This window comes from Callithrix jacchus, chromosome 7 (genome assembly GCF_049354715.1).
Source record: "Callithrix jacchus isolate 240 chromosome 7, calJac240_pri, whole genome shotgun sequence".
NCBI classification, from domain to species: domain Eukaryota; kingdom Metazoa; phylum Chordata; class Mammalia; order Primates; family Cebidae; genus Callithrix; species Callithrix jacchus.
Window position 1 is genome coordinate 67,967,148 of NC_133508.1, and position 22,925 is coordinate 67,990,072.

Genomic DNA, 22,925 nt, shown 5'->3' on the forward strand with positions numbered 1-22,925 from the left:
TCCAAGATAATAAAATTTAAAAACATGTTGCAGAAGAGTTTGTATAGCATCTCCCTTCCCCACCCTTTTAAAGCAAGTGTACATATGCCTTTGTATCTCTCTCTCTCTTTATATATTTTAAATTACTGCCTATGTTTAGAAGAAATGCTGGAGGAATATTCAACATATTAACAATGGTCACCTCTGGGGAGTTGGTTTTGCTAAGGAAGGGATGTATTTTGAAGGAGGACTTTGGCTTTTGAAAATTCTTGTTTGTTTTTTTGAGACAAGAGTTTCGTTCTTACTGTCTAGGGTGGAGTTCAATGGCATAGTCTAAGCTCACTGTAAACTCTGCCTCCTGGGTTCAAGTGATTCTCATGCCTCAGCCTCCCAAGTAGCTGGGACTGCAGGTGCATGCTACCACGCCTGGCTAAGTTTTGTATTTTTAGGAGAGATGGAGTTTCACTATGTTGACCAGGCTGGTCTTGAACTCCTGACCTCAGGCAATCCACCCACCTTGGCCTCCCAAAGTGCTGGGATTACAGGCAAAGCCACCACGCCCAGTCCAGAATTTTTTTTTTTTTTTTTTTTAGTTTTTTTCCTGTTAAAAAAAATCCCAGAGGCGATCTTTAGATAATAATCCATTGCCTCTAATCATGTAGACTACCGTTCTGCAAATTGCATCTTTGCATTAGAAATGGTTTACCAGCAGTTTTCAAGCTGGCAGTCAGAAGTCTGTAATTAAGTTTCTCATTTTATGTTGGCTGGGATTTAATGATGTGGAACTCTTCCCCATCCCATAGGATATTCACCTCTTTCTGTCTGAGCACAGGTTTTCTTGTTAGTGTATCGCCATAGCTGCCAGTGCCTGTAAGTCCCATTCTTATTTGGGCATATGTGACACTTTGAGATCTGTGTGGGATTAAAGGCCTGTGACCTTCCAGCAGTTAATTTTCAACTCACTTTATCCATACCCTGTCAGGTGATGCCTCTGATTGTGGCTGACAGCTTATAAGTGACTGTCAGTCTGACAGCTGGGCTGAGACAAACCTTGGATGGAAAGCTCAGGGAACCAAATAATTAGGTGGAAACTGTGAGTTTTAATCCTGAGATTTATAGGTTTGTTGGATAACCTGAGCAATTGACTTCTTTACAGTGTATCTTAGTTTCTCTGCCCATAAAGAGGGAAGATTATTAAGTTTCAGCCTGAAAGGACTGAGTTAGGAAATAACTCTGGTCTGATCAGATCTTAACATCTTTGGCTCAGGAAGGTAGATTCTAATTTGAGCTAGTTTCCCAGATCTCCTGTTCTCAATACTTCAGCCACTGCTGAGTTGAAGACCCCTTCCAAGTATTCAAACCTAAGCTAGATTTTCTTTCCCCTCTCATAGTATTATCCAATATAACTTTCTGTGATATGAAAATATTCTTTTGTGTTTTTGAGACGGAGTCTTGCTCTGTTGCCCAGGCTGGAGTGCAATGGTGCTATCCCGGCTCACTGCAACCTGGGTTCAAGCAATTCTCCTGCCTCAGCCTCCCAAGTAGCTGGGATTACAGGCATGTCCCACTACACCTGGCTAATATTTTTGTATTTTTATTAGAGACGGGGTTTCTCCATGTTGGTCAGGCTGGTCTCGAACTCCTGACCTCAGATGATCCACCCACCTTGGCCTCCCAAAGTGCTGGGATTACAGGCATGAGCCACTGTGCCCAGCTGATGAAAATATACTTTATGTTTTCTGATTTGTTTTTTGACACCAACTTTCCAATTCTCTGGACACCAACTGGGTCTCCAATGACTCAGTTCAATTCCATCATTATTTATCTGGATCTTGTGTTAGATCTCAGTCCTGTGAAATTGCCCCCGCTTCAGTTGTCAGCTGCAAGTCCTGGGCCACTTGTATTTCTGACCAACCAGTTGTAAATCACGGGTTCCATCATCACCTTCTTAGGTTTGAGACTTTGCCAGAATGGCTCACAGAAGTCAGGAAAACACTTTACAGTAGTCCCCCCTCATCTGTGGCATTACTTTCCACAGTTTCAGTTACCATAGGTCAACTGAGGTTTGAAAATGTTGAGGGGAAAATTCTAGAAACAATTCCTAAATTTTAAATTGCAGTGTGATGAAATCTTGCACTGTCCTGCTCCATTCTATCTGGGTTATGAATTGTACCTTTGTCCATCCACACTGTGTACCCTACCTTCCCATTAGTCACTTAGTAGCCTTCTCAGTGATCAGACTGACTGTCTGCTATTGCAGTGCTTGTGTTCAAATAACCCTTATTTTACTTAATAATGGCCCCAAAATGTAATAGTGATGCTGACAATTTTGATATGCCAAGAGAAGCCATAAAGTGCTTCCTTTAAGTGAAAAGGTAAAAGTTCTCCACTTAATAAGGAAAAAACTGGGACTACCAGAGGGGGGACTGAGGAAGGGGGAGGAGAGTACAATGGTTGAAAAATTTACTGAGTACTCAGTACTTCTGTAATGGGATGATTACAAACCTCAGCATCATGCAGTATACACAGATAACAAGCCTTAACATGTATCCCCAGAATCTAAAATAAAAGGTGAAAGAAAATTAAGGAAAGAAAATGTAATCATATCTTGTTGTTGCTAAGATCTACACTAGGAATGAATCTTCAATGTGTGAAATTGTGAAGAAGGAAAAATTCATGCTAGTTTTGCTGTCGAACTTCTAACTGCAAAAGTTACAGCCACAGCATGTGGTAACTGTTATTACAGTATGTTGTTATATTATTGTTATTGCTAATCTATAAGCGTGCTTAATTTATAAATTAAATTTCACAGCCAGGCATGGTGGCTCACGCATGTAATTTCAGCACTTTGGGAGGTGAGGTGGGTGGACTGCTTGAGTTCAGGAGGTCAAGACTAGCCTGGGTAACAGGGTGAAACTCCATCTCTACAAAATACTAAAATTTAGTGGTCATGGTGGTGTGTGCTTGTAGTCCAAGCTACTTGGGGTTGCTGAGGCGGGAGGATTGTTTGAGCCTGGGAGGCAGAGGTTGCAGTGAACCGAGATCGTGACACAGCAAGACCCTGTCTCAAAAAACAAACAAAAAAACCAACTTTATTTTAGGTGTGTATGTATAGGAAAAGACATATATATGTATATGTGTGTATATATATGATTTGGTACTATTCTTTGCCAGTTTATTATAAAGGATACAACTTAGAAACACCCAAATAATTGAAGAGATACATAGGGCAGGGTATGGGTGGAGTGGAGTGGGGTAGGGTAAGTCGTGATGAGGAGCTTTCCTGCTCTCAGTATGCCACCCTCCCAGCCCTAGGATGTGTTTACCAACCCAGAAACTCTACAAATCTCATGTATGGGAGTTTTTATAGAGCTCAGTCTCTAGTTCCCAACTCTCCTCTTCCCAGACATAGGAGATTGGTGGGTGAGACTCAAAGTTCCAGTCCTCTAAGCCAGCATGGTGGAGAGCGCCTGTAGTTCCAGCTATTTGGGAGACTGAGACAAGAGGATCAGTTGAGCCCCCCAGGAGTTTGAGTCCAGCCTGGGCAACATAGCAATACCTTGTCTCAAAATAGAAAAAGAAAGTTCCAACCTTGTAATCACTTGGTCTTTCTGGTGACTAGTCCATCATGAGGCTATCTAGGGACTTCACTCTGTCAATTCATTAACATAAACTCATAATCAAAAAGGGCTTATTATGAATAACAGAATACAGTCCTATATCACTTAGTAAATCCCAGGAGTTTTAGTTCTTTGCCAAGAAGGGGGACAAATGTATTTTTGTATTATACTACATCTGTGCTGATGCAGTAGCCACTGACTTTTTAATTTTACTTATTTCAACTAATTGAAATGGAAACTTAAAACAGCTACATGACTACTGACTGTCTGTTTAGGCAGTGCAGCCCTATACAATTATAAAGTTGTTTTTTTTTTTTCCTACTGTCTTCTGCCCTTCAGCACTAAACTATGAAATTTTGAGAACAGAGATTGTTCAACATTATACTTTCAGAGTTTCTTGCTTAGGATAGAAGCTCAAATATATTTAGCAGTGGATTCAGGTTAGCAAATAATTATTGAATTCTATGTTCTGATTAGCTTTTTTTGGTGGGAACACAGAGGTAAGAGAAACATAAATCCCTTGCTGTCCTCAGATTGCTTACAGTCTAGTGATGTAAACAGATTACAGTGGTGTATAATAAAAATGAGTATTGAACTTAGTCCATGGAATTGTGAATGGTTAGGCTGTTTGGATGAGTCAGAGCATAGTACATACAATATCTGAGGTATAGTGAATGGGTGTTCAGTAAATCTCACTGAATGAATGAATGAATGAATTCTAGTCTCAGTTCTACCATTAACTGCCTTCTTGAGCAGGTTGCCTAGTCTTTGAGCCTTAGTTTTCCTATCCCTGAAACGAGAATGATGTGCATATTTTAGGCTCTGAGTTTTTTGACTGGCAGGACCGTGTTTCATTAATCCTTGTATATATTTTTGCCTATAATATAGTAAATGTCTAGTAAATGTTTTAGTGAATCATTAATCCCACCATGATAAAGGATGTTAAAACACTTTCATTAATGTGCTTATATTATTGTCCTATATCATTGATTGGGAGATGACTGACTTGAAAAGTGGAGAGGGAATTTGGATTCCCCAGAGGTAACAGTGACCTTTCATTTTGACATTTTTTTTGGCTGCAGCTGTCCTCTAATGATTTGAGATTTTCACTTCTTTCCTTTATTGCCAGTGGAAATTATGAAAGAAATTAATGTTGAATCTAACACATTTGGGGCAGCAGTTTTAAGGGGACTATGATGGACTCACTCCATTACTCTCATGGTGATTGAAGAGCTAGCCCTTTCCAAGTTGTCAGGTTTTTTTTTTTTTCCTATTTTTTAACAGCAGACACTCAGATGGGACTTGTTCTGTTTAAGTGTCATGTTGGGTTTATTGAACTTGATGACAGACTTGATATGCCCCTTGGGCATTTATTTATGGCTTGATGTCAGAAATCCAGGCATAGATTGCTCTGAAGAGCTCTGTTCCCTGTGGTGTGGCAAGCAAAGCATTTTTGTTTGTTTCTGTTTGATTTTGGAGCATATGCTTGAACAGATTTAGATATGCTTTCTCTATTTGTAGGTAAGTTCATCTTTCTCTTTTTTTAATTGAAAGGATAATATAGATTAATAAAGAAAAATGAGGAAAATATTGGTATGATGAAGTAGACCTGATAAACTCATGTTTGAATTGCACTGCTGTTATTTATCAGCCTTGTGAACCTGGATAATTTATATGATTTCAGACTATGTTTTCCTGTGAACCTTCGTCAAAGAGGATTAAATGAATGGATGGATATAGTATATATATGAGGTACTCCGCACAAAGGGAAGGGGCCTCAAATCTTTTATATGGTATCCTCTACTGCATATATGTCATCTAACTTTTAGTGGTGTGTCTGTGGTAACAATGGAGTCTCTCAAAAATTCAGACTGCTTTCTGAGAATGAATCTAGTCATGAGTCCCCCCATATAGATTATGGGTTCAGCCATAGATAGAAATAAACCAAGTAATTGCTTATAAATCTGACTGAAGAGATGGAAGCACTAAAGATGTAAACAAGACAATCTGGGTTTAATTTCAGGGAAAAAGGATTGGGATGAATTTATAATTTAGGAGACTGAAATCTTGTTGATTATATAATAATATTCTGTTTTGTTTTGTTTTTTTCTTCTTGAGATGAAGTCTTGCTCTGTTTCCCTGGCTGGAGTACAGTTGCATGATTTCAGCTCTCTGCAACCTCTGCTTCCTGGGTTCAAGTGATTCTCATGCCTCAGCCTCCTTAGTAGCTAGCACTATAGGCAAGTGCCACCACGCCTGGCTGATTTTTTTATTTTTTTTAGTAGAGATGGGATTTCACCATGTTGGTCAGGCTGGTCTTGAACTTCTGACCTTAAGTGATCCACCCACCTCAGCCTCTCAAAGTGCTAAGCCACCAGGCCAGTCCTGTATGATAATATTCTATTGAGGGAGAGATTATGGGAACAAGCGGGGAGTTGTCAGCTTAAAACATAGTAAACATAGTAAAAGAAAGGCTGAGTGCTTGAAGTTGGTGGAGTTTATCTTGCCTTATTTAGGGCATAAATTAATCTGATTATATGAACTGTAGGGATGGATTTTTTTTAATGAGGAAGTGATAGTCCACTAAACCTTCATGAACAAAAAAATTATCTCAAAAATAGTTGTCTCCCTTTTGTTGTGATTCCATGTGGGAGCAATTAAATACCTAGGCAGCAGCTAGTTTACCTAGAAGAGGACTGAGAACCTTCCAGGTATAAGGAAAGTGTATCTTGTATTATAAATTAACAAACTGGTGAATTGTGTCTCTCTTTGAACCAGTCACTAAAGTGACATTCTAGTTAATGTATTTTAGTACATAAGCATCTGCATGCTGAAGACTCCTGCCCTTATATCTACAGTTCATACGCTTCCCCTGAGCTACAGACTTACATATGCAACTGCCTACTTGACATTTGCATTCAAGACCCAGGGCAAGGGCTAGACGATGTCTTTTTTTAATTCACTGTATAAGCTAAGGTCTTAAGGTAATAAGCTGTTAATATCTCAACTTTAATAATCCTGTACCCCATTATAACTATTTTTATATTTCCTTTTTGTCTATGTCCATGTGAGACATAGTTTCACATTATTTCAATCATAGTATATATATTATTTAGTGTTAATTTTGTTTTATTTTTTGTGATTGGAAATAATGCTTATCATAGAAAAGTAGAGGGGAAAAAAACCACAACAGAAAATGATCATTATGTAATGTTACTACCATACAGAGATAGGCACTGTTAACATTTTGGTGTATTTCTTTTCTTTTTGAGACAGAGTCTTGCTTCGTCACCCAGGGTGGAGGGTAATGGCGCGATCCTGGGTTCAAATAACTCTCCTGACTTGGCCTCCCGAGTAGCTGGGTCTATAGGTGCCTACCACCCCACGTGGCTAATTTTTGTGTTTTCAGTAGAGACAAGATTTCACCATGTTCGCCAGGCTGATCTCAAACTCTTGACCTCAAGTGATCTGCCCACTTTAGCCTCCCAAAGTGCTGGGATTACAAGCATGAGCCACCACACCTGGCCAACATTTTGTTGTATTTCTGTATATTCACATATGTGTATACAATTTAATAGGTTGAGATTAAGATTATACTCTATATTTAAAATTTGTAGTGTCTTGCACATAATGGACCGTATACATTTCCCCATTAAAAATATTTTTTATAAACAATTTAATGGCTTTATTCTGTCATTCAGATGTACCTCATAACATTTTAAGTTGTTTCTAGTTTTTCTTTTTCTTTTTTTTTTTTTTTTGAGACGGAGTTTCGCTCTTGTTACCCAGGCTGGAGTGCAATGGCGCGATCTCAGCTCACCTCAACCTCCACCTCCTGGGTTCAGGCAATTCTCCTGCCTCTGCCTCCCGAGTAGCTGGGATTACAGGCACGCGCCACCATGCCCAGCTAATTTTTTGTATTTTTGGTAGAGACGGGGTTTCACCATGTTGACCAGGATGGTCTCAATCTGTTGACCTCGTGATCCACCTGCCTCGGCCTCCAAAGGGCTGAGATTACAGGCTTGAGCCACCGTGCCCGGCCTAGTTTTTCACTGTTAATGCTTTTAGACTTGTCATATTTATCCAGGAGAGAGATACCTGTACCAAAAAAAAAAAAAAAAAAATTATACTTTGGAATTAGTTGAGAGAATCACAAGTTGTTGATGCCATTATTTCTGTGTGGTACACCAGTAAATAGACCTGTATTAGGGGAGAAGAATAATGTTTTCTCAAGTATATTAGGTTCAACATTAATTATTTCATAACTTTCATTAGCAATAGAGGAAAAAGATAAATTTTAACCAGTAGAGGATAGTTGCAGCCAAAAAAACAGTAAAAGTGAAGGGTTTCTTCTTTATGGGATCTGAATTTGCTCTTCAAACTTTAAAATTAGACTAGTTGGCTCATTACATCATAGGGGAGAAAAATAAAACCCCACTTGCGTGAATTTCACCCAGTTTGGAGATAATGTGTTGATCTAAAATTAAAAACATAATGTATTTAAAACATTTTAGAGGCCCCACAGTTGTTTAGATAGGTAGGCTAACAACCTCCAGAATCAGCTTATGTAGGTGTGAGAGATGTAGTGATGATGGATAGAGAAAGCAGTGGCTCCCAGTAGAAGCTCTAAACAGAAAGGGTAAATCCTTTGAATTTCAGGTATGTGCAGGCACCCATGTGCATCTCTTTGTGTGTATGTGAAAGAGAGTGGGAGAATGAATGGAGGTGGATAAATTTCCCAAGCAACTTTAGGGAGAGCAGTTATTTTAGACAAGATGACTACTTTATGTTGATTCAGAGTAATTATTTATGTTCATTTTTTCCAGAATCAAAGTAATCCTATTATTATTGAAAATAAATGAAAAAGTTAACTTATAATACTGTAACCATTGTTAGAATTGGAGTCATTTTTTTCTAATTTTAAAAATGTTTTTAAAGCAAGGTACGTATTCTGCATCATGCTTTTTAAATTTAGAATGGGAAGAATGCTAGATACCCACAGTACTTGACAAATAATAGGCACTGAATAAATATTTACTAAAGAAGGAATTATTGACTCATTTAAAAATATTTTGAATGGACCATCAAGTGACTATACCATAATTGACCTAATTGTTACCCTTTTGTTGGAAATTAGGTTGTTTCTAAATTTTCCTGTCTTAAAAATACATTGAATATTTTGACGCAAATCACTTTTCCTGAAGCATTATAGCTTTTCCTAGGTATAAAATTATTTTCTTAGGACAGGTTCCCAGAAGTGATTGAGAGTCAAATTAAGTATTAGAACTCTTGGTTGCAAGGGGTGGAAACTTAATTGAGAAACATTTTGGCCAGTCTTGTCAGGGGCTTCCAGGATAAATCTCAGTTATGTTTCTCAATTATGTTTCTGTCCCTTGTGTCTCTTTCCTCTTATTGCTGGGACTTCAGCCTTTGCTATATTAGGTGCTCAGATTACACTCCCAGGGCTTTGTTTTCTGTTTACCAGTGCTCTTCTTTGCTTTTCTCTGGCAGACTCTTGCCATCTGGTGGTAAAAATTGACATTAGCAATTTTTTGTAGTTTATAATCATGACATTTATATGTATAATATAAGCAAGGTGGTTCTCCCAAGGAAAGGATTTTGGACAGACCGGAAAAGGAAGTCTGTTATAAGTGTTTTATTAAGTGTTATTAAAATAACACTTAATAAATTTGATTTTTGAGACAGGGTCTCGCTCTGTCACCTAGGCTGGAGTGCAGTGGCACCATCTCAACTTATTGTAGCCTTTACTTCCTGGGCTCAAGCCATCCTTCCACCTCAGCATCCTGAGTATCCACGACTACAAGCATGCACCACTGTATTCTATTAATTTTTTTGTAATTTTTTGTAGAGATAGTCTCACTATATTGTCTAGACTGATCTTGAATACCTGGACACAAGCAGTCCTCCCAAAGTGCTGGGATTACAGGCCTGAGCTTCCATGCCCAGCAATTATTTGATTTTAAATTATTTTTTATTAAATGTGTAATAGTTTATGAATATTTTATCATTCCTGGTAGCCATTGCAAAGTGACTTCCAAAAGTATATTCCAGCCTCAGTAATATTTCTTATTTTACTATCCTTTTACCACATTGAATATTATTATTTTCTAAATATTTTGCTAATTTAATGGATTAGAAATAGTGGCTTGTTTATATTTCCTTTTTTCACTTAACGTCTGTCATAATTTTTTTTTGTAATTAATCAAAATGACTGTTTACTCTTTTATTCAACAGATTTACCATGTTTGCTGTGCTGTTTTTCTGTTATTGTTCATTAGGGTTATTTTATGGTTCTTATATTTTTAAACCTCTGTAGGTAATAATATTGCAAATTATTTATTTATTTATTTTCGAGATGGGGTCTTGCTCTGTCACCCAGGCTGGAGTGCAGTGGTGCAGTCTCAGCTCACTGCAACTTCTGCCTCCTGGGCTCAAGCAGCCCTCCCACCTCAGCCTCTTGAGTAGCTGGGATCACAGGTTCACACCACCATGCCCAGGTAATTTTTGTATTTTTTATAGAGATGAGGTTTCACCATCTTGCCCAGGCTGGACTGCAAGTTATTTTAGGTCTGTTAAGTTGTTTGGCTCTTTTGAGTTTTTCCTTTGGAAAAAATTCTGTTGATATTTTTGCACCAAAGATATAAACATAGATGTTTATATCTTTGGTGCAAAAATATACCAACTTACATTTCTATCAGTATTGTGTAACTACAGTTATTTTATCACATCTTTACTAATATGGAGCATTAAATTTTTTATTTTTTATTTTTAAAATAACATTTATAATATTTCAAAAACAGAGATGGGGGCCTCCTTATGTTGACCAGGCTGGTCTCAAACTCCTTGCCTCAAGGTATTCTCCCATCTTGGCCTCCCAAAGTGCTGTAATTATAGGCATGAGCCACTGTGCTCGGCCTATTTTATTTACTTATTTTTATTTTTTGAGCCAAGGCCTCGCTCTGTCACCTGGGCTGGAGTGCAGTGGCACAACTGTAGCTTACTGCAGTTTCAACCTCCTGGGCTCATGCAGTCCTCCTGTCTCAGCCTCCTAAGTAGCTGGGACTATCGGCACATGCCACCACACCCAGCTAGGGTGTGTGTATGTGTATGTGTGTGTGTTTTATTTTTTGTAGAGACTAGGTTTTGCCGTGTTGCCCAGGCTGGTCTCGAATTCCTGAGCTTAGGTAATCTGCCCACCTCAGCCTCCCAAAGTGCTGGGATTACAAGCATGAGTCACTGTACCTGGCCACTTTGAACATTATTTTAAGAATGTTCATTGGTTGATTGGATATAAAAAGCAGTCTCAACTTGCAGTTTTAAGTTTCACACTTTTCAGTGAAAAATTTTATTTTTCCCTTACAATCCCCAACTCTTATCTTCTTTTCCAGTTTATAGTATAAATACCAGATGTGCCCTCTGCTTTATATTACTTCTTCTTGTGCCCAGGTCTGGTCCATCGAACTCATATGTCATCCTGTCGGGTGGATAAGCCCTCTGAGATAGTAGATGTCGGAGACAAAGTATGGGTGAAGCTTATTGGCCGAGAGGTAAAGTTCTGTGCAGCTTCCATGTGGTTAGAAAAGATTAGGAAGAGCTGGGATTTTCTTGGTATTTTATGATAGCGAGTGTGTAAATTTTGTTAATTGTGACTGATAATCTTATTTTTAAATCCTGCCACTAGAATTTATTATGAATTTAAACCTTCTTGCAAACTCAGAAGGAATGAAATGAGCTATAAAAGTGTGGTGCAATAAGTGCATGTTTGTAAACCTTCCCTCCCTGAAGTTTGCACATAGAGTGGGCAGGAGGAAAGAAAAAGAACCAAAAAGAGGAAAGGAAGCTTGATTTATGAGACAAGTGTTTATCACAGACTCTAAAGAATACCTGCCAGATACACTTCAATTTGGGATAAAACAGAAAGAACACAGTTTACAGTCATTTTTCCTAATATCTGACACCATGCAATGTGCAGCAAGTGAAAAAAAATCTGAAGGATGCTGTTACTCCCTTGAGGGTATGAGGGCTGTGGGTGTGGGCCAGACCACAGGAGAAACAAGAGCATACACTGAGTCCTGTTCTTCTGCCAGAGAAAGGCATGGGAGATAAGCATGAAAGAGCTATTATTTAACAATATTTAAATAATGTGTGCTAGGTTTTGGAAATATAAGAGCGAACCAGACATAAATGATTCCGGCTATTATGGAGGTTATATAGAATATAAGTAGAGGAGACAATTTTTCTTTCTTTTTTGAGACAAGATCTCTCTTTGTCCACCCAGGCTGGAGTATAGCAGCACCATCACAGCTACGTGCAACCTCATCCTCCTGGGCTCAACTGATACTCCCACCTCAGTCTCCTGAGTAGCTGGGACTACTATACCTAGGCATGCACCACTATACCTAGCCAATTTTTTTTATTTTTTGTTAAGATGGGATCTCACTGTGTTACTACCCAGGATGGTTCAAACTCCTGGGCTCAAGTGATTCTCCTGCCTTGGCCTCCCAAAGTGCTAGAATTACAGGTGTGAATTTCCATGCCTGGCTGAGACAAATATACATAAAATAATTACAAGTTACATTAAGTGCTATATTGGGTTCAAACACTATTGGAGGAAGATATCTAATTGTCAGGAAAGGATTGTTTGAGGAGATAGTATATGAGCTGAAACCTAAAAGAAAAGGAACTAGTCATGGAAGACGGGATAGAAATATTCCACGCAGAGAGAATAATTGATACAAAGACTCTGAAGTTAAGAAATGCTTCATGTGCTGTGGGAAGCAAAAATGTCAACAACGCGACAAATGTCTTCATGCTTAAAGAAGCCCTAGACCAAGTCCAGAAGGAGATCTAGTCTCCTGAAATGTTCAAAAGCCCCTTCTGAGCTTGGGGATCTCTGAACAAATCACTATGCTGAACTTACCTGGAAGAAACAGCTTTTATTTTCTGCCCGGTTATTTCTGTAAGCCTTGGATTTTTGTCTCTTTTAAAGACAAAAAGACTGTTTTTTTCTTTTCTTTCTTTCTTTTTTTTTTTTTTTTGAGACGGAGTTTCGCTTTTGTTACCCAGGCTGGAGTGCAATTGCGCCATCTCGGCTCACCGCAACCTCCGCCTCCTGGGTTTAGGCAATTCTCCTGCCTCAGCCTCCTGAGTAGCTGGGATTACAGGCACAGGCCACCATGCCCAGCTAATTTTTTGTATTTTTAGTAGAGACGGGGTTTCACCATGTTGACCAGGATGGTCTCGATCTCTTGACCTTGTGATCCACCTGCCACGGCCTTCCAAAGTGCTGGGATTACAGGCTTGAGCCACCGTGCCCGGCCCTGTTTGTTTCTTTCCTCCAGAGGGACAGGAATGAGATTAAGACTGTTTCCTAAAATCCTTCTGCTATAGGGTCTACCTGTTACGCTTATTTATATCCACAGTATTCCTAGCACAGTAAATGGTCCATTAGAGAATCTTGGTGTTTGTTATAATGATGAACACATTGACTCTTAATTTTAGACTGGCCATCTAAATGATGTATTTAAAGTTTTTGGTGACTTTTTTTGGGTTTCTTTCAGATGAAAAATGATAGGATAAAAGTATCCCTCTCCATGAAAGTTGTCAACCAAGGGACTGGGAAAGACCTTGATCCCAACAACATTATCATTGAGTAAGTAAAAGTTTTGAAAAGGTAAAAATTCTTCTGTGTCCCAAAGCATAAAATGCTTTAGTAACTCAGACTGAACTGGGAACTCTACCATTCATGGACTTTGTGTTACTGATGAGTTATGTAACCATTGCAATCTTTGGTTTTTAGAAATATAAAATGAAGTTAGGTCAGGCACAGTGCCTCACCCCCATAATCCCCGCACTTTAGGAAGCCAAGGTGGCGGACCACCTGAGAGATCAGGAGTTTAAGACCAGCCTGGCCAACATGGTGAAGCCCTGTCTCTACTAAAAATACAAAAATAAGAAATTTGTCAGATGTGCTAGTACGCGCCTGTAGTCCCAGCTACTTGGGAGGCTGAGGCAGGAGAATCGCTTGCACCCAGGAGGTGGAGGTTGCAGTGAGCTGAGATCATGCCACTGCACTCCAGCCTGGGTGACAGAGCAAGACTCCATCTCAAAAAATAAAGTAATAAAAATAAAATAGTTAACACCTTGCTGGATAGAATTCTGAGATGAAATGCTAATGTGCCAAGCTCTTGGCATTGGAGTGCTCTGTCAGTGGTTTTGTTTCCTTTCCGTTAGTCTCATTCTGTTTCCGCCCTTTGACAAGTTAGCTAATAATTCATGAAGGACTTCTTCTTTACCTCTCTTAGTGATTTCTGCACTGGGGCTACTTCTGCAGTGGGTCTCTTCTATGTGGAGACCATATGGAAGGGTAGAGTAATCCAGGAGCAATTCCAGTGGGATTTAGACTCCCACATCTTGGGATACACTGTGCTCTAAAAACAACATCTTACTTTCATTGGCTCTTCTGACCTTTCATTTAAGAATGGAAAATTATCTATGTAGGATAACATCTGGTGATACAGGGAATTTTCTGTCTGTCTCAAGTCTTTTTTCTTTTCTTTTCTTTATTTCTTCCTTTCTTTCCTTTTCTTTTCTTTTCTTTCTTTTTTTTTTGAGACGGAGTTTCACTCTTGGTACCCAGGCTGGAGTGCAATGCGCGATCTCGGCTCACCGCAACCTCTGCCTCCTGGGTTCAGGCAATTCTCCTGCCTCAGCCTCTCGAGTAGCTGGGATTACAGGTGTGCGCCACCATGCCCAGCCAATTTTTTGTATTTTTAGTAGAGACGGGGTTTTACCTTGTTGACCAGGATGGTCTCGATTTCTTGACCTCGTGATCCACCCGCCTCGGCCTCCCAAAGTGCTGGGATTACAGGCGTGAGCCACCACGCCCGGCCTTCTTTTCTCTCTTGATGGGGTTTCACCCTGATGGCCAGGCTGGTTCTTGAACTCCTGACCTCAGGTGATCCACCCACCTTGGCCTCTCAAAGTGCTAGGATTATAGGCGTGAGCCACGGCGCCCGGCCTCTTTCCTTTTTTTTTTCAGATGGGTCACCCAGGTTGGAGTGCAGTGCTGTGTTCACGGCTCACTGCAGGCTTGACCTCCCGAGCCCAAGCAATCCTCCCACCTCTGCCTACCAAGCTGCTGGGACTACAGGCATGTGCCACCTCACCTGGCTAATTCTTATTTTGTAGAGACAGGGTCTTCCAATGTTGCCCACGCTGTTCTTGGGCACCCTAGGCCCAAGTGATCCTCCTACCTTGGTCTCTAAAGTGCTGGGATTACAAGTATGAGCCACCATGCCCAGCCTTCTTTCCTAAATTTCTCATCAGGGGTTCTTGGATCCCTAACGTCCCTTAAAGGGGGATCTTGGAGGGTTTATTAACTGTTTTTAGTGTTTTAGAAAGCCATCCAAAATTGTATGTGTAACCTCAGGTTAACTACGCTGTTATATTGTTGCTTTTGATGATAAAATATCACATTGTTTGTCTTAAGTTAATTAGGTACTCTCGATGTTAATTATGTCATTGATTAATTTAAAAGACAAGAAAAATAATAGAATGTTATTTGAGTGGGATTTTATTGGTGAAAAGCTTGGAAAGCCTTATGTTTATAGTTCTGAGCAAAATCACTTTGAATTTGAATTTTATCTGGAAGTAAGAGAAATGATGTACTGCAGTGCCAGGCATTTTATGTAGACTTCTGTGTATATGACAACCTGCAAAGTGGATGTTATCTCCATTTTACTTTCTATTCCTACTGTGTAGCTTGGTGTTTGGTGATAAGCAACTTGGCTGTGGTTACATGGCAAATTCACAGGGACTCAAAATTGAGCCTCTCTGACCTTAAAGCTTTTTTACTATATAATGCTTCTCACTGTTGCATGTGACTTACATAACTTTTCATATTTCTGTAGTTTAGTCTCTAAATATTAACATGTTTGTAAGGCTGATTATTGACAAAATACTGTTCAGTAATAGTAGAAATCTTTTATAACTCAGTGCAGAAATGTTTATATGTAGCTGTGGTTCAAGTTAGTGTTTGGAAAATAAAAAAGAAAAATTTGATGATTGCATTGTAATAAATTGCTTCTGCTGCAAAGAAGCTGACACAGCTATACAGACTCATTAAAAAGTAGTAAAATTTCCCAAAGCCACCTTACAATGATAAAATGTAAAACATGTAAGATAAGAGAGCTAACTGTGTTTCTCAGAGAAAGGGTAGGGAAGGGAAAGGGCTCCCTGGTTTTGGGCTGTCCCTGTGTAAAACCATTTCTAGGAATAATCAAGTAGCTGAAACAGTAACTTTTATAGTAAACTATGTTGTAAATATATGACTTTCTGCTGAAAGCCATATATTACTTAGTCTCTCTGAATCTCAGCTTCTTTACTATAAAAGGGAGATAGTAACATATATCTGAGGAATGCTTGAATGATTTGTAAGGATCCAGCTTCATGTCTAGTCTATGGTAGACATTTAATGTATGTAGCTACTTGTAGTATTGTTTTAAATGCCACTTTGTTTTTTCCTGTAATATCTGAGATTATAGCACCCTTTTCTTTTTCCTTCATACTGTGTTGTGCAGAACCACACCGTTGCTTTTAAAAGAATGTGTAAGACCCGAAAAACAGAGACCATGACTTGTCTGCCATTGTGCCTGACGTATACCATTCGTAGCATTCATTTAGTGTTTTGTTTTGAGGTATGTCTTAGTAGTGTGAAAATGGACATTTAAGCTTTTTTTTTTTTTTTTTTGAGATGGAGTCTCACTCTGTCACCCAGGCTGGAGCGTAGTGGTACAATCTTGACTTCACTACAACCTCTGCCTCCCAGGTTGAAGCAATTCTCCTGCCTCAGCCTCCTGAGTAGCTGGGACTACCGGCACCCGCCACCACACCTGACTAATTTTTTGTATTTTTAGTAGAGACGGAGTTTCACCATGTTAGCCAGGATGGTCTTGATCTCCAGACCTCATGATTTGTCCCCTTTGGCCTCACAAAGTGCTGGGATTACAGGCGTGGGCCACCATGCCTGGCCTAATTTTTATATTTTTAGTGGAGACAGGGTTTCACCATGTTGACCAGGCTAGTGTTGAACTCCTGACCTCAAATGATCTTCCGCCTTGGCCTCCCAAAGTGCTGGGATTGCAGGCATAAAACATTGTGCCTGGCCCTAGCTAGTACTTTCATTTACTCGTGTATTCAACAAATATAAGGCAATATGTAATAAATACTAAGAGTAGTTTAAAGCAGCAGTCCCCAACCCTTTTGGCAACAGGGACTAGTTTTGTGGAAGACAGTTTTTTTTTCTATGGATTGGGGGCTTGATTGGTTCCACCTCAGATCATCACACCTTAAATTCTTATAGGAAGTGCACAACCTATATCCCTCACATGTGCAGTTCACAATAGGGCTTGCACTCCTATGGTAATCTAATACTGCCGCTGATCTGATAGGAGGTGGAGCTCAGGTGATAATGCTCCTTCATCTGCTGCTTACCTCCTGCTTTGTGGTCTGGTTCCTAACAGGCCATGGACCAGGAGCAGTCTGTGGCCTGAGGGTTAGGGACTCCCTGTTTAAATGAAAGTTTCTAGGAATTCACTTTAAGGGAAATGGTTTACTTCAGGCCTTGATGGTCAGAGAATAGGTGGCATATGAGGTAGGTTTTCAAAAACAGATAAGATTTTATCAGACAGCTGGAGACGGAATGGTATTTGAGGCAAAAGAAATGGTTTGAGGAAAGGAATGAGGCAGGAAAGCTCACAGCGCATTTGGGAATCTTGTTTAAGGAAAGAAAATGATATGGTCAAGCACTAGAATAGAATGGAAAGCTTGAAAGGTAAATTAGGGTCAGATTGTGGAGAGCCATGAATATCAGTTAAATATGGTGCAGTGGCTCACGCCTGTAATCCCAGCACTTTGGGAGGCTGAGGCAGGTGGATCACCTGAGGTCGGGAGTTCGAGACCAGCCTGACCAACATGAAGAAACCCCGTCTCTAGTAAAAATACAAATTAGCCAGGCATGGTGACACATGCTTGTAATCCCAGTTACTTGGGAGGCTGAGAAGAATCGCTTGAACCGGGGAGGCAGAGGTTGCGGTGATCTGAGATTGCACCATTGCACTCCAGCCTGGGCAACAAGAGCAAAACTCTGTCTCAAAAAAAAAAAAAAGAAAAAGAATTTTTGTATTTGTTTTTATTTTTGAGATGGACTCTCGCTCTGTCACCCAGGCTAGAGTGCAGTGACAAGATCTCAGCCCACTGCAAGCTCCGCCTCCCAGGTTCAAGCAATTCTCCTGCCTCAGCCTCCTGTGTAGCTGGGATTGCAAACGCTCACTACCACTCCTAGCTAATTTTTTGTATTTTTAGTAGAGGTGGGGTTTTATCATGTTGGCCAGGCTGGTCTTGAATTTCTGGCCTCAAGTGATCCTCCTGCCTTAGCCTCCCAAAGTGCTAGGCATGAGCCACCACACCCCGCGAATGAATTTAAAAAATAAAAATAAAAAGGCCTTTGAACACATAGACTTCTGGTCAGATTATAGATTTTTTTTTTTAAGAGTAGGGTCTTTCGCTCCCAGGATGGAGTGTAATGATCATAGCTCACTGCAACCTTAAACTCCTGGACTCAAGCGATCTGTCTCCCTCAGCCTCCCAAGTAGCTGAGACTACAGGCCCATGCCACCATGCCCCACTAATTTTTAAATTTTTTGTAGAGATGATGTCTTGCTGTGTTGCCCAGGCTGATCCTGAACTCCTGGTCACAAGTGATACTCCCACCTTGGCCTTCCAAAGTGCTGAAAGATTATAGGTGTGAGCTACAACTCCCGGCCCATAGGGTAGTCTTTAGAAAAAGCACATATGACTTAACTGTGTTAAAATTATTCATTTGTATGTCTCCCTCCACTTCTAGACTATAGGTTCATTCCAGAAAGAATCATGTTTTGTTCATTTTGGTATACATACTACTATCACTAGTATTAGCACTGGCGCTAGCCACTTACTAGCTGTACTGAAAAAAAGAGATTAATCTCAGAATGTGTGCTGGGATGGACTGGAGGCAGAAAATTGGAGGCAGGGAGACCAGTGAGGGAATTACTACTCTAGATGAAACATGATGGGAGCCTAAACTAGAATGATAGCAATGAGGATGTGTGGGTGAGTGACACATTTGTTGAATTGAGTGTTAAGTGGGAAGTATAATATGGTTTGTAGTCTGTTAGAAGCCACAGAGTATTGGAATTGTCATGGGGGTTGCTTAAGCTGCAGCTCACAGCCACTTGAAACTTAGCTCTACAAATAAAGATACCTGAGAGCAAAAGCCATGTTTATGAGTTGCTTGAGTTATGTCCAAGTTTCTGCCTTGAGGTTTTTGTTATTCAAGCTTCATTATGGGTTTCAAAACCTCAAGTTCTGCCTTGAGGTTTTCGTTATTCAAGCTTCATTATGGGTTTTTTGTTGTTGTTTTGGGTTTTTGTTTTTTTTGTTTTTGGAGACAGGGTCTTGCTCTGTCGCCCAGACTAGAGTATAGTGGTGCAATCATAGCTCACTGCATGCAACCTTGATCTCCCAGGCAATCCTCCTGCCTCAGCCTCTCAAGTTGCTGGAACTGCAGGCACAGGCCACCATGCCTGGCTAATTTTTTTTTTTTTTTTTTTTTTTAGTAAAAAGAATCTGTACTGTTAGAAATTAGAATAGTGATTACCCTTGGCAGAAGCAGGTGACTAAAAGGGAGCATGAGACGGGCTTCTTAGATGCTGGCAATGTTCTGTTTTTTGATATTCAATTTTTGAAAAAATCAAGTGAGCTGTATACTTATGATAAACATTTTTCTCTATATTTATATTAGTTTATTCTCACATTGCTATAAATAACTACCTGAGACTGGGTAATTTATAAAGAAAAGAAGTTTAATTGATTCATACTTCCACAGGCTGTACAGGAGGCATGGCTGGGGAGGCCTCAGGAAACTTAAAATGATGGCAGAAGGGTGAAGGGGAAGCAAGCATGTCTTCAAATGGCAGCAGGAGAAAGAGAGAGAGCAAAGGGGGAAGTGCCTCATATTTTTTAACCATCAGATCTGGTGAGAACTCCCTCACTATCACATGAGGGAAATCTGACCCCCATGATCCAATCACCTCCCACCAGATCCCTCCCACAACAGTGGGAATTACAATTCAACATGAAATTTTTGTGTGGGGGGGAACACAGAGCCGAACCATATCAACATATGTATTATATTTGGTAAGAAGTTTAACGTTTTTTTGAAAGGCTATGAGAAAGGCAACAAAGAGATTAATTCTGTCAGAGGGGCTCGGGGGAAAAGACTTGTTAGAAGGAGAGCTGATAACTGAACTGAGTTTTGAAATGTCTAGGTGTAGTGAAGTGGTAAGGTGGGAGTCAAGAGGGGAACAGCATTTCAGAGAGAGAGAGAACTGCCTGAGCAAAAGCACTGAACCATGTGGCGAAGAGAAAATAGACTTCTTTGGCCAGAGCATATTGTGTTGTAAAGATGAGGCTGGAAAAGTAGTTTAGAGACAGACTGAAAGGCCTTGAATGCCAAGGTTGGAGTTGATTTTCTAGAAAAGCTTTGAAGGTCTTTTAAACCTATGAGTGACCTGGTAAGTGTTTAGGGTGTTTAGCATAGTGAGTAATTATATATTTCCATTCTCTGTGCATTAGTGAGATGAGGGTTAGTCTCATTTGTAATTGTTAATTTAGGGCTGTTTCACATCATTACTTTTACTGCCTATCTTGTTCTACTAAAAACTTTCCTTCTTTCTCCCCTTTCCCTGCCAAAAACAAAACAAAAAACCAATATATGACCTTACCTTGTAGTATCTCTGGCCATATCTCTTAAGGGGGCCAGAAGTCAGTATCTTTTTCATTATAGGCAAGAAGAGAGGCGGAGGCGGTCCTTCCAGGATTACACTGGGCAGAAGATCACCCTTGAGGCTGTTTTGAACACTACTTGCAAGAAGTGTGGCTGTAAAGGTAAGGTGAAGCCTCTGCCCTTTCTCTCCTTGTGGACGGACCCTGTTCTGGAAGAAGGAGGCAGTACAGTGAGTTTAGTTCACCTGTTTTTTAGCCAAGTGATGGCCTTACCTGTTTATGCTGTTATTCCCACCAGACTCACGTCCGAGTTCATGGCTTGATGCTTTTTCTGTTTTTTTTTTTTTTCTGAGTGCTGGCCCTACCAGATACTATATCACCACTCCTCCCACCCCACCCACAGTTTATGCCCTATCTGAGCAGTACCCCCATGAACTATGCCAGGAGGGGTAAGAGTGTTGGATTATGATTAACACTCTAATTTTATCTCCAAGGATGATGATTCTGCAAAAATTAAGCAACTTGGAAATATATAAAGAGCCAAGTCAGACTCTCATCTTTATCTTTTTAATTTCAGAGTTTGAATACAATATCTTTTTAAAGGATATCGAATAAAGAATACGGGATAGTCACTTCTTTTTAATTCTGTTTCCTCAGGTTTCCTCTACTCTTACTCAAATATTAAAAAGGTCTTTCAGCCTGATTTCCCTTGTTAGAGCTATATTGAGAGAGACTGCCAGCTTCTTATTTTCCGGGTGACCTCAATTTGTCACCCCTTCTTCCTAGTCATCCATGTACCCTACTATGTTGATTTTTCTACAATAACTGGTAGCAGATTTGTGCCCTGGTTGAAGTTGTGGGGTTTTAAGCCCCTATTGATCATTAGCGTAGAGGGGAGAAGGGGAAAAATAAAATTGAGAGAAAGAATACCTCCTCAGGAAATCTGTGGGAACATTCCAAATATTTGGAATACTCTATGCTATATTTCCCTGTCAGGTGCCACCCAATTGCTGGATCCAGAGGTACAGAGTACTTTACACATTGCTTTTTTATTTTTTTTTAATAGGGTCACCCAGGCTGGAATGTAATGGTATGATCATGACTCACTGCATCTTTGAGCTCTTGGGCTCAAGCAACCCTACTTCCACCTCCTGAATAGCTGGGACCACAGGTGTGTGCCACCATGTCCAGCTAATTTTTTTTTTTTGAGACAGAGTTTCACTCTTGTTACTCAGGCTGGAGTGCAATGGCGCGATCTAGGCTCACCGCAACCTCCGCCTCCTGGGTTCAGGCAATTCTCCCACCTCAGCCTCCTGAGTAGTTGGAATTACAGGCACATGCCACCATGCCCAGCTAATTTTTTGTATTTTTAGTAGAGACGGGGTTTCACCATGTTGACCAGGATGGTCTCGATCTCTTGACCTCGTGATCCACCCGCCTCGGCCTCCCAAAGTGCTGGGATTACAGGCTTGAGCCACCGTGCCTGGCTGTCCAGCTACTTTTTCAAAATTTTTTGTAGAGATGGGGTTCCCTGTGTTGCCCAGGCTGGTCTCCCTGGGCTCCAGTGATCCTCCTGCCTCATCCTGCCAAAAGTACTGAGATTATAGGCATAAGCCACTGTGCCCAGCCTATGTGTACCTTTTTGATTCTCTCATGCAATTTCTCTGTGCACCTGAGACAGGCTCTACCACAAACTCAGATACAACTAGGAGAATAGAGCATAGCATCTGTTACAGGGCCCCTCAATACCACTATAGGCTCAGGGAAGGTGGGATCTTTTAACCTTAACTGGTGTCCAACAGGCATTACATAAAGAAGAGAAGAATAGGCTGGGCATGGTGGCTCAAGCCTGTAATCCCAGCACTTTGGGAGGCCGAGGCGGGTGGATCACAAGGTCAAGAGATCGAGACCATCCTGGTCAACAAGGTGAAACCCTGTCTCTACTAAAAATACAAAAAATTAGCTGGGCATGGTGGTGTGTGCCTGTAATCCCAGCTACTCAGGAGGCTGAGGCAGGAGAATTGCCTGAACCCAGGAGTCGGAGGTTGCGGTGAGCCGAGATCGAGCCATTGCACTCCAGCCTGGGTAATAAGAGCGAAACTCCGTCTCAAAAAAAAAAAAAAGAAAAGAAAAGAATAATGAGAAGTGGAATTTGTCCCAGTTAGCAAAGGTCAGGCCAAAGGTTGTTGGTTTGGGTGCCGCAAAAAGCACAGGGCAGGGAGGTGTGAGACCCAGGGTTAAGTCTGAACTCTGTTGCTGTCTGTGTGAACCTTGAGCTACTTCTCAACTCTGGGCTTTTATCTTCTACAAATGTAGGGTGGATTTGATGATCTCTAAGGTGCTTGCCAGACCTGACAATCTGTAAATGTGCAGTGCCCCTAGGTGACTATGCCTATTTCTCTGTGTGTTAGCTTAGATGTGAGTGCCCACTGGCTGCCAGCTACCTAAGAGCATCTTCCTTTAGGGCTTGGCCTGCCACTC

General features: G+C 40.5%; 1 protein-coding gene across 9 annotated transcripts in view; it reads left to right on the top strand.

The window, feature by feature from the left end:
- Positions 1–22,925, top strand: part of ZCCHC17 (zinc finger CCHC-type containing 17) — a 74,047-nt gene that overhangs the window by 33,267 nt on the left and 17,855 nt on the right. For 7 of the 9 annotated variants that reach the window (XM_002750535.7, XM_054259067.2, XM_054259068.2 and 4 more), the window contains 3 exons: positions 11,067–11,167; positions 13,181–13,272; positions 20,506–20,606. In XM_002750535.7, the coding sequence (XP_002750581.1) occupies positions 11,067–11,167; positions 13,181–13,272; positions 20,506–20,606 (294 nt within the window). The remainder of the gene's footprint in view (positions 1–11,066; positions 11,168–13,180; positions 13,273–20,505; positions 20,607–22,925) is intronic. The other 2 variants (XM_078331024.1, XM_035308504.3) reach the window with 1 other exon arrangement.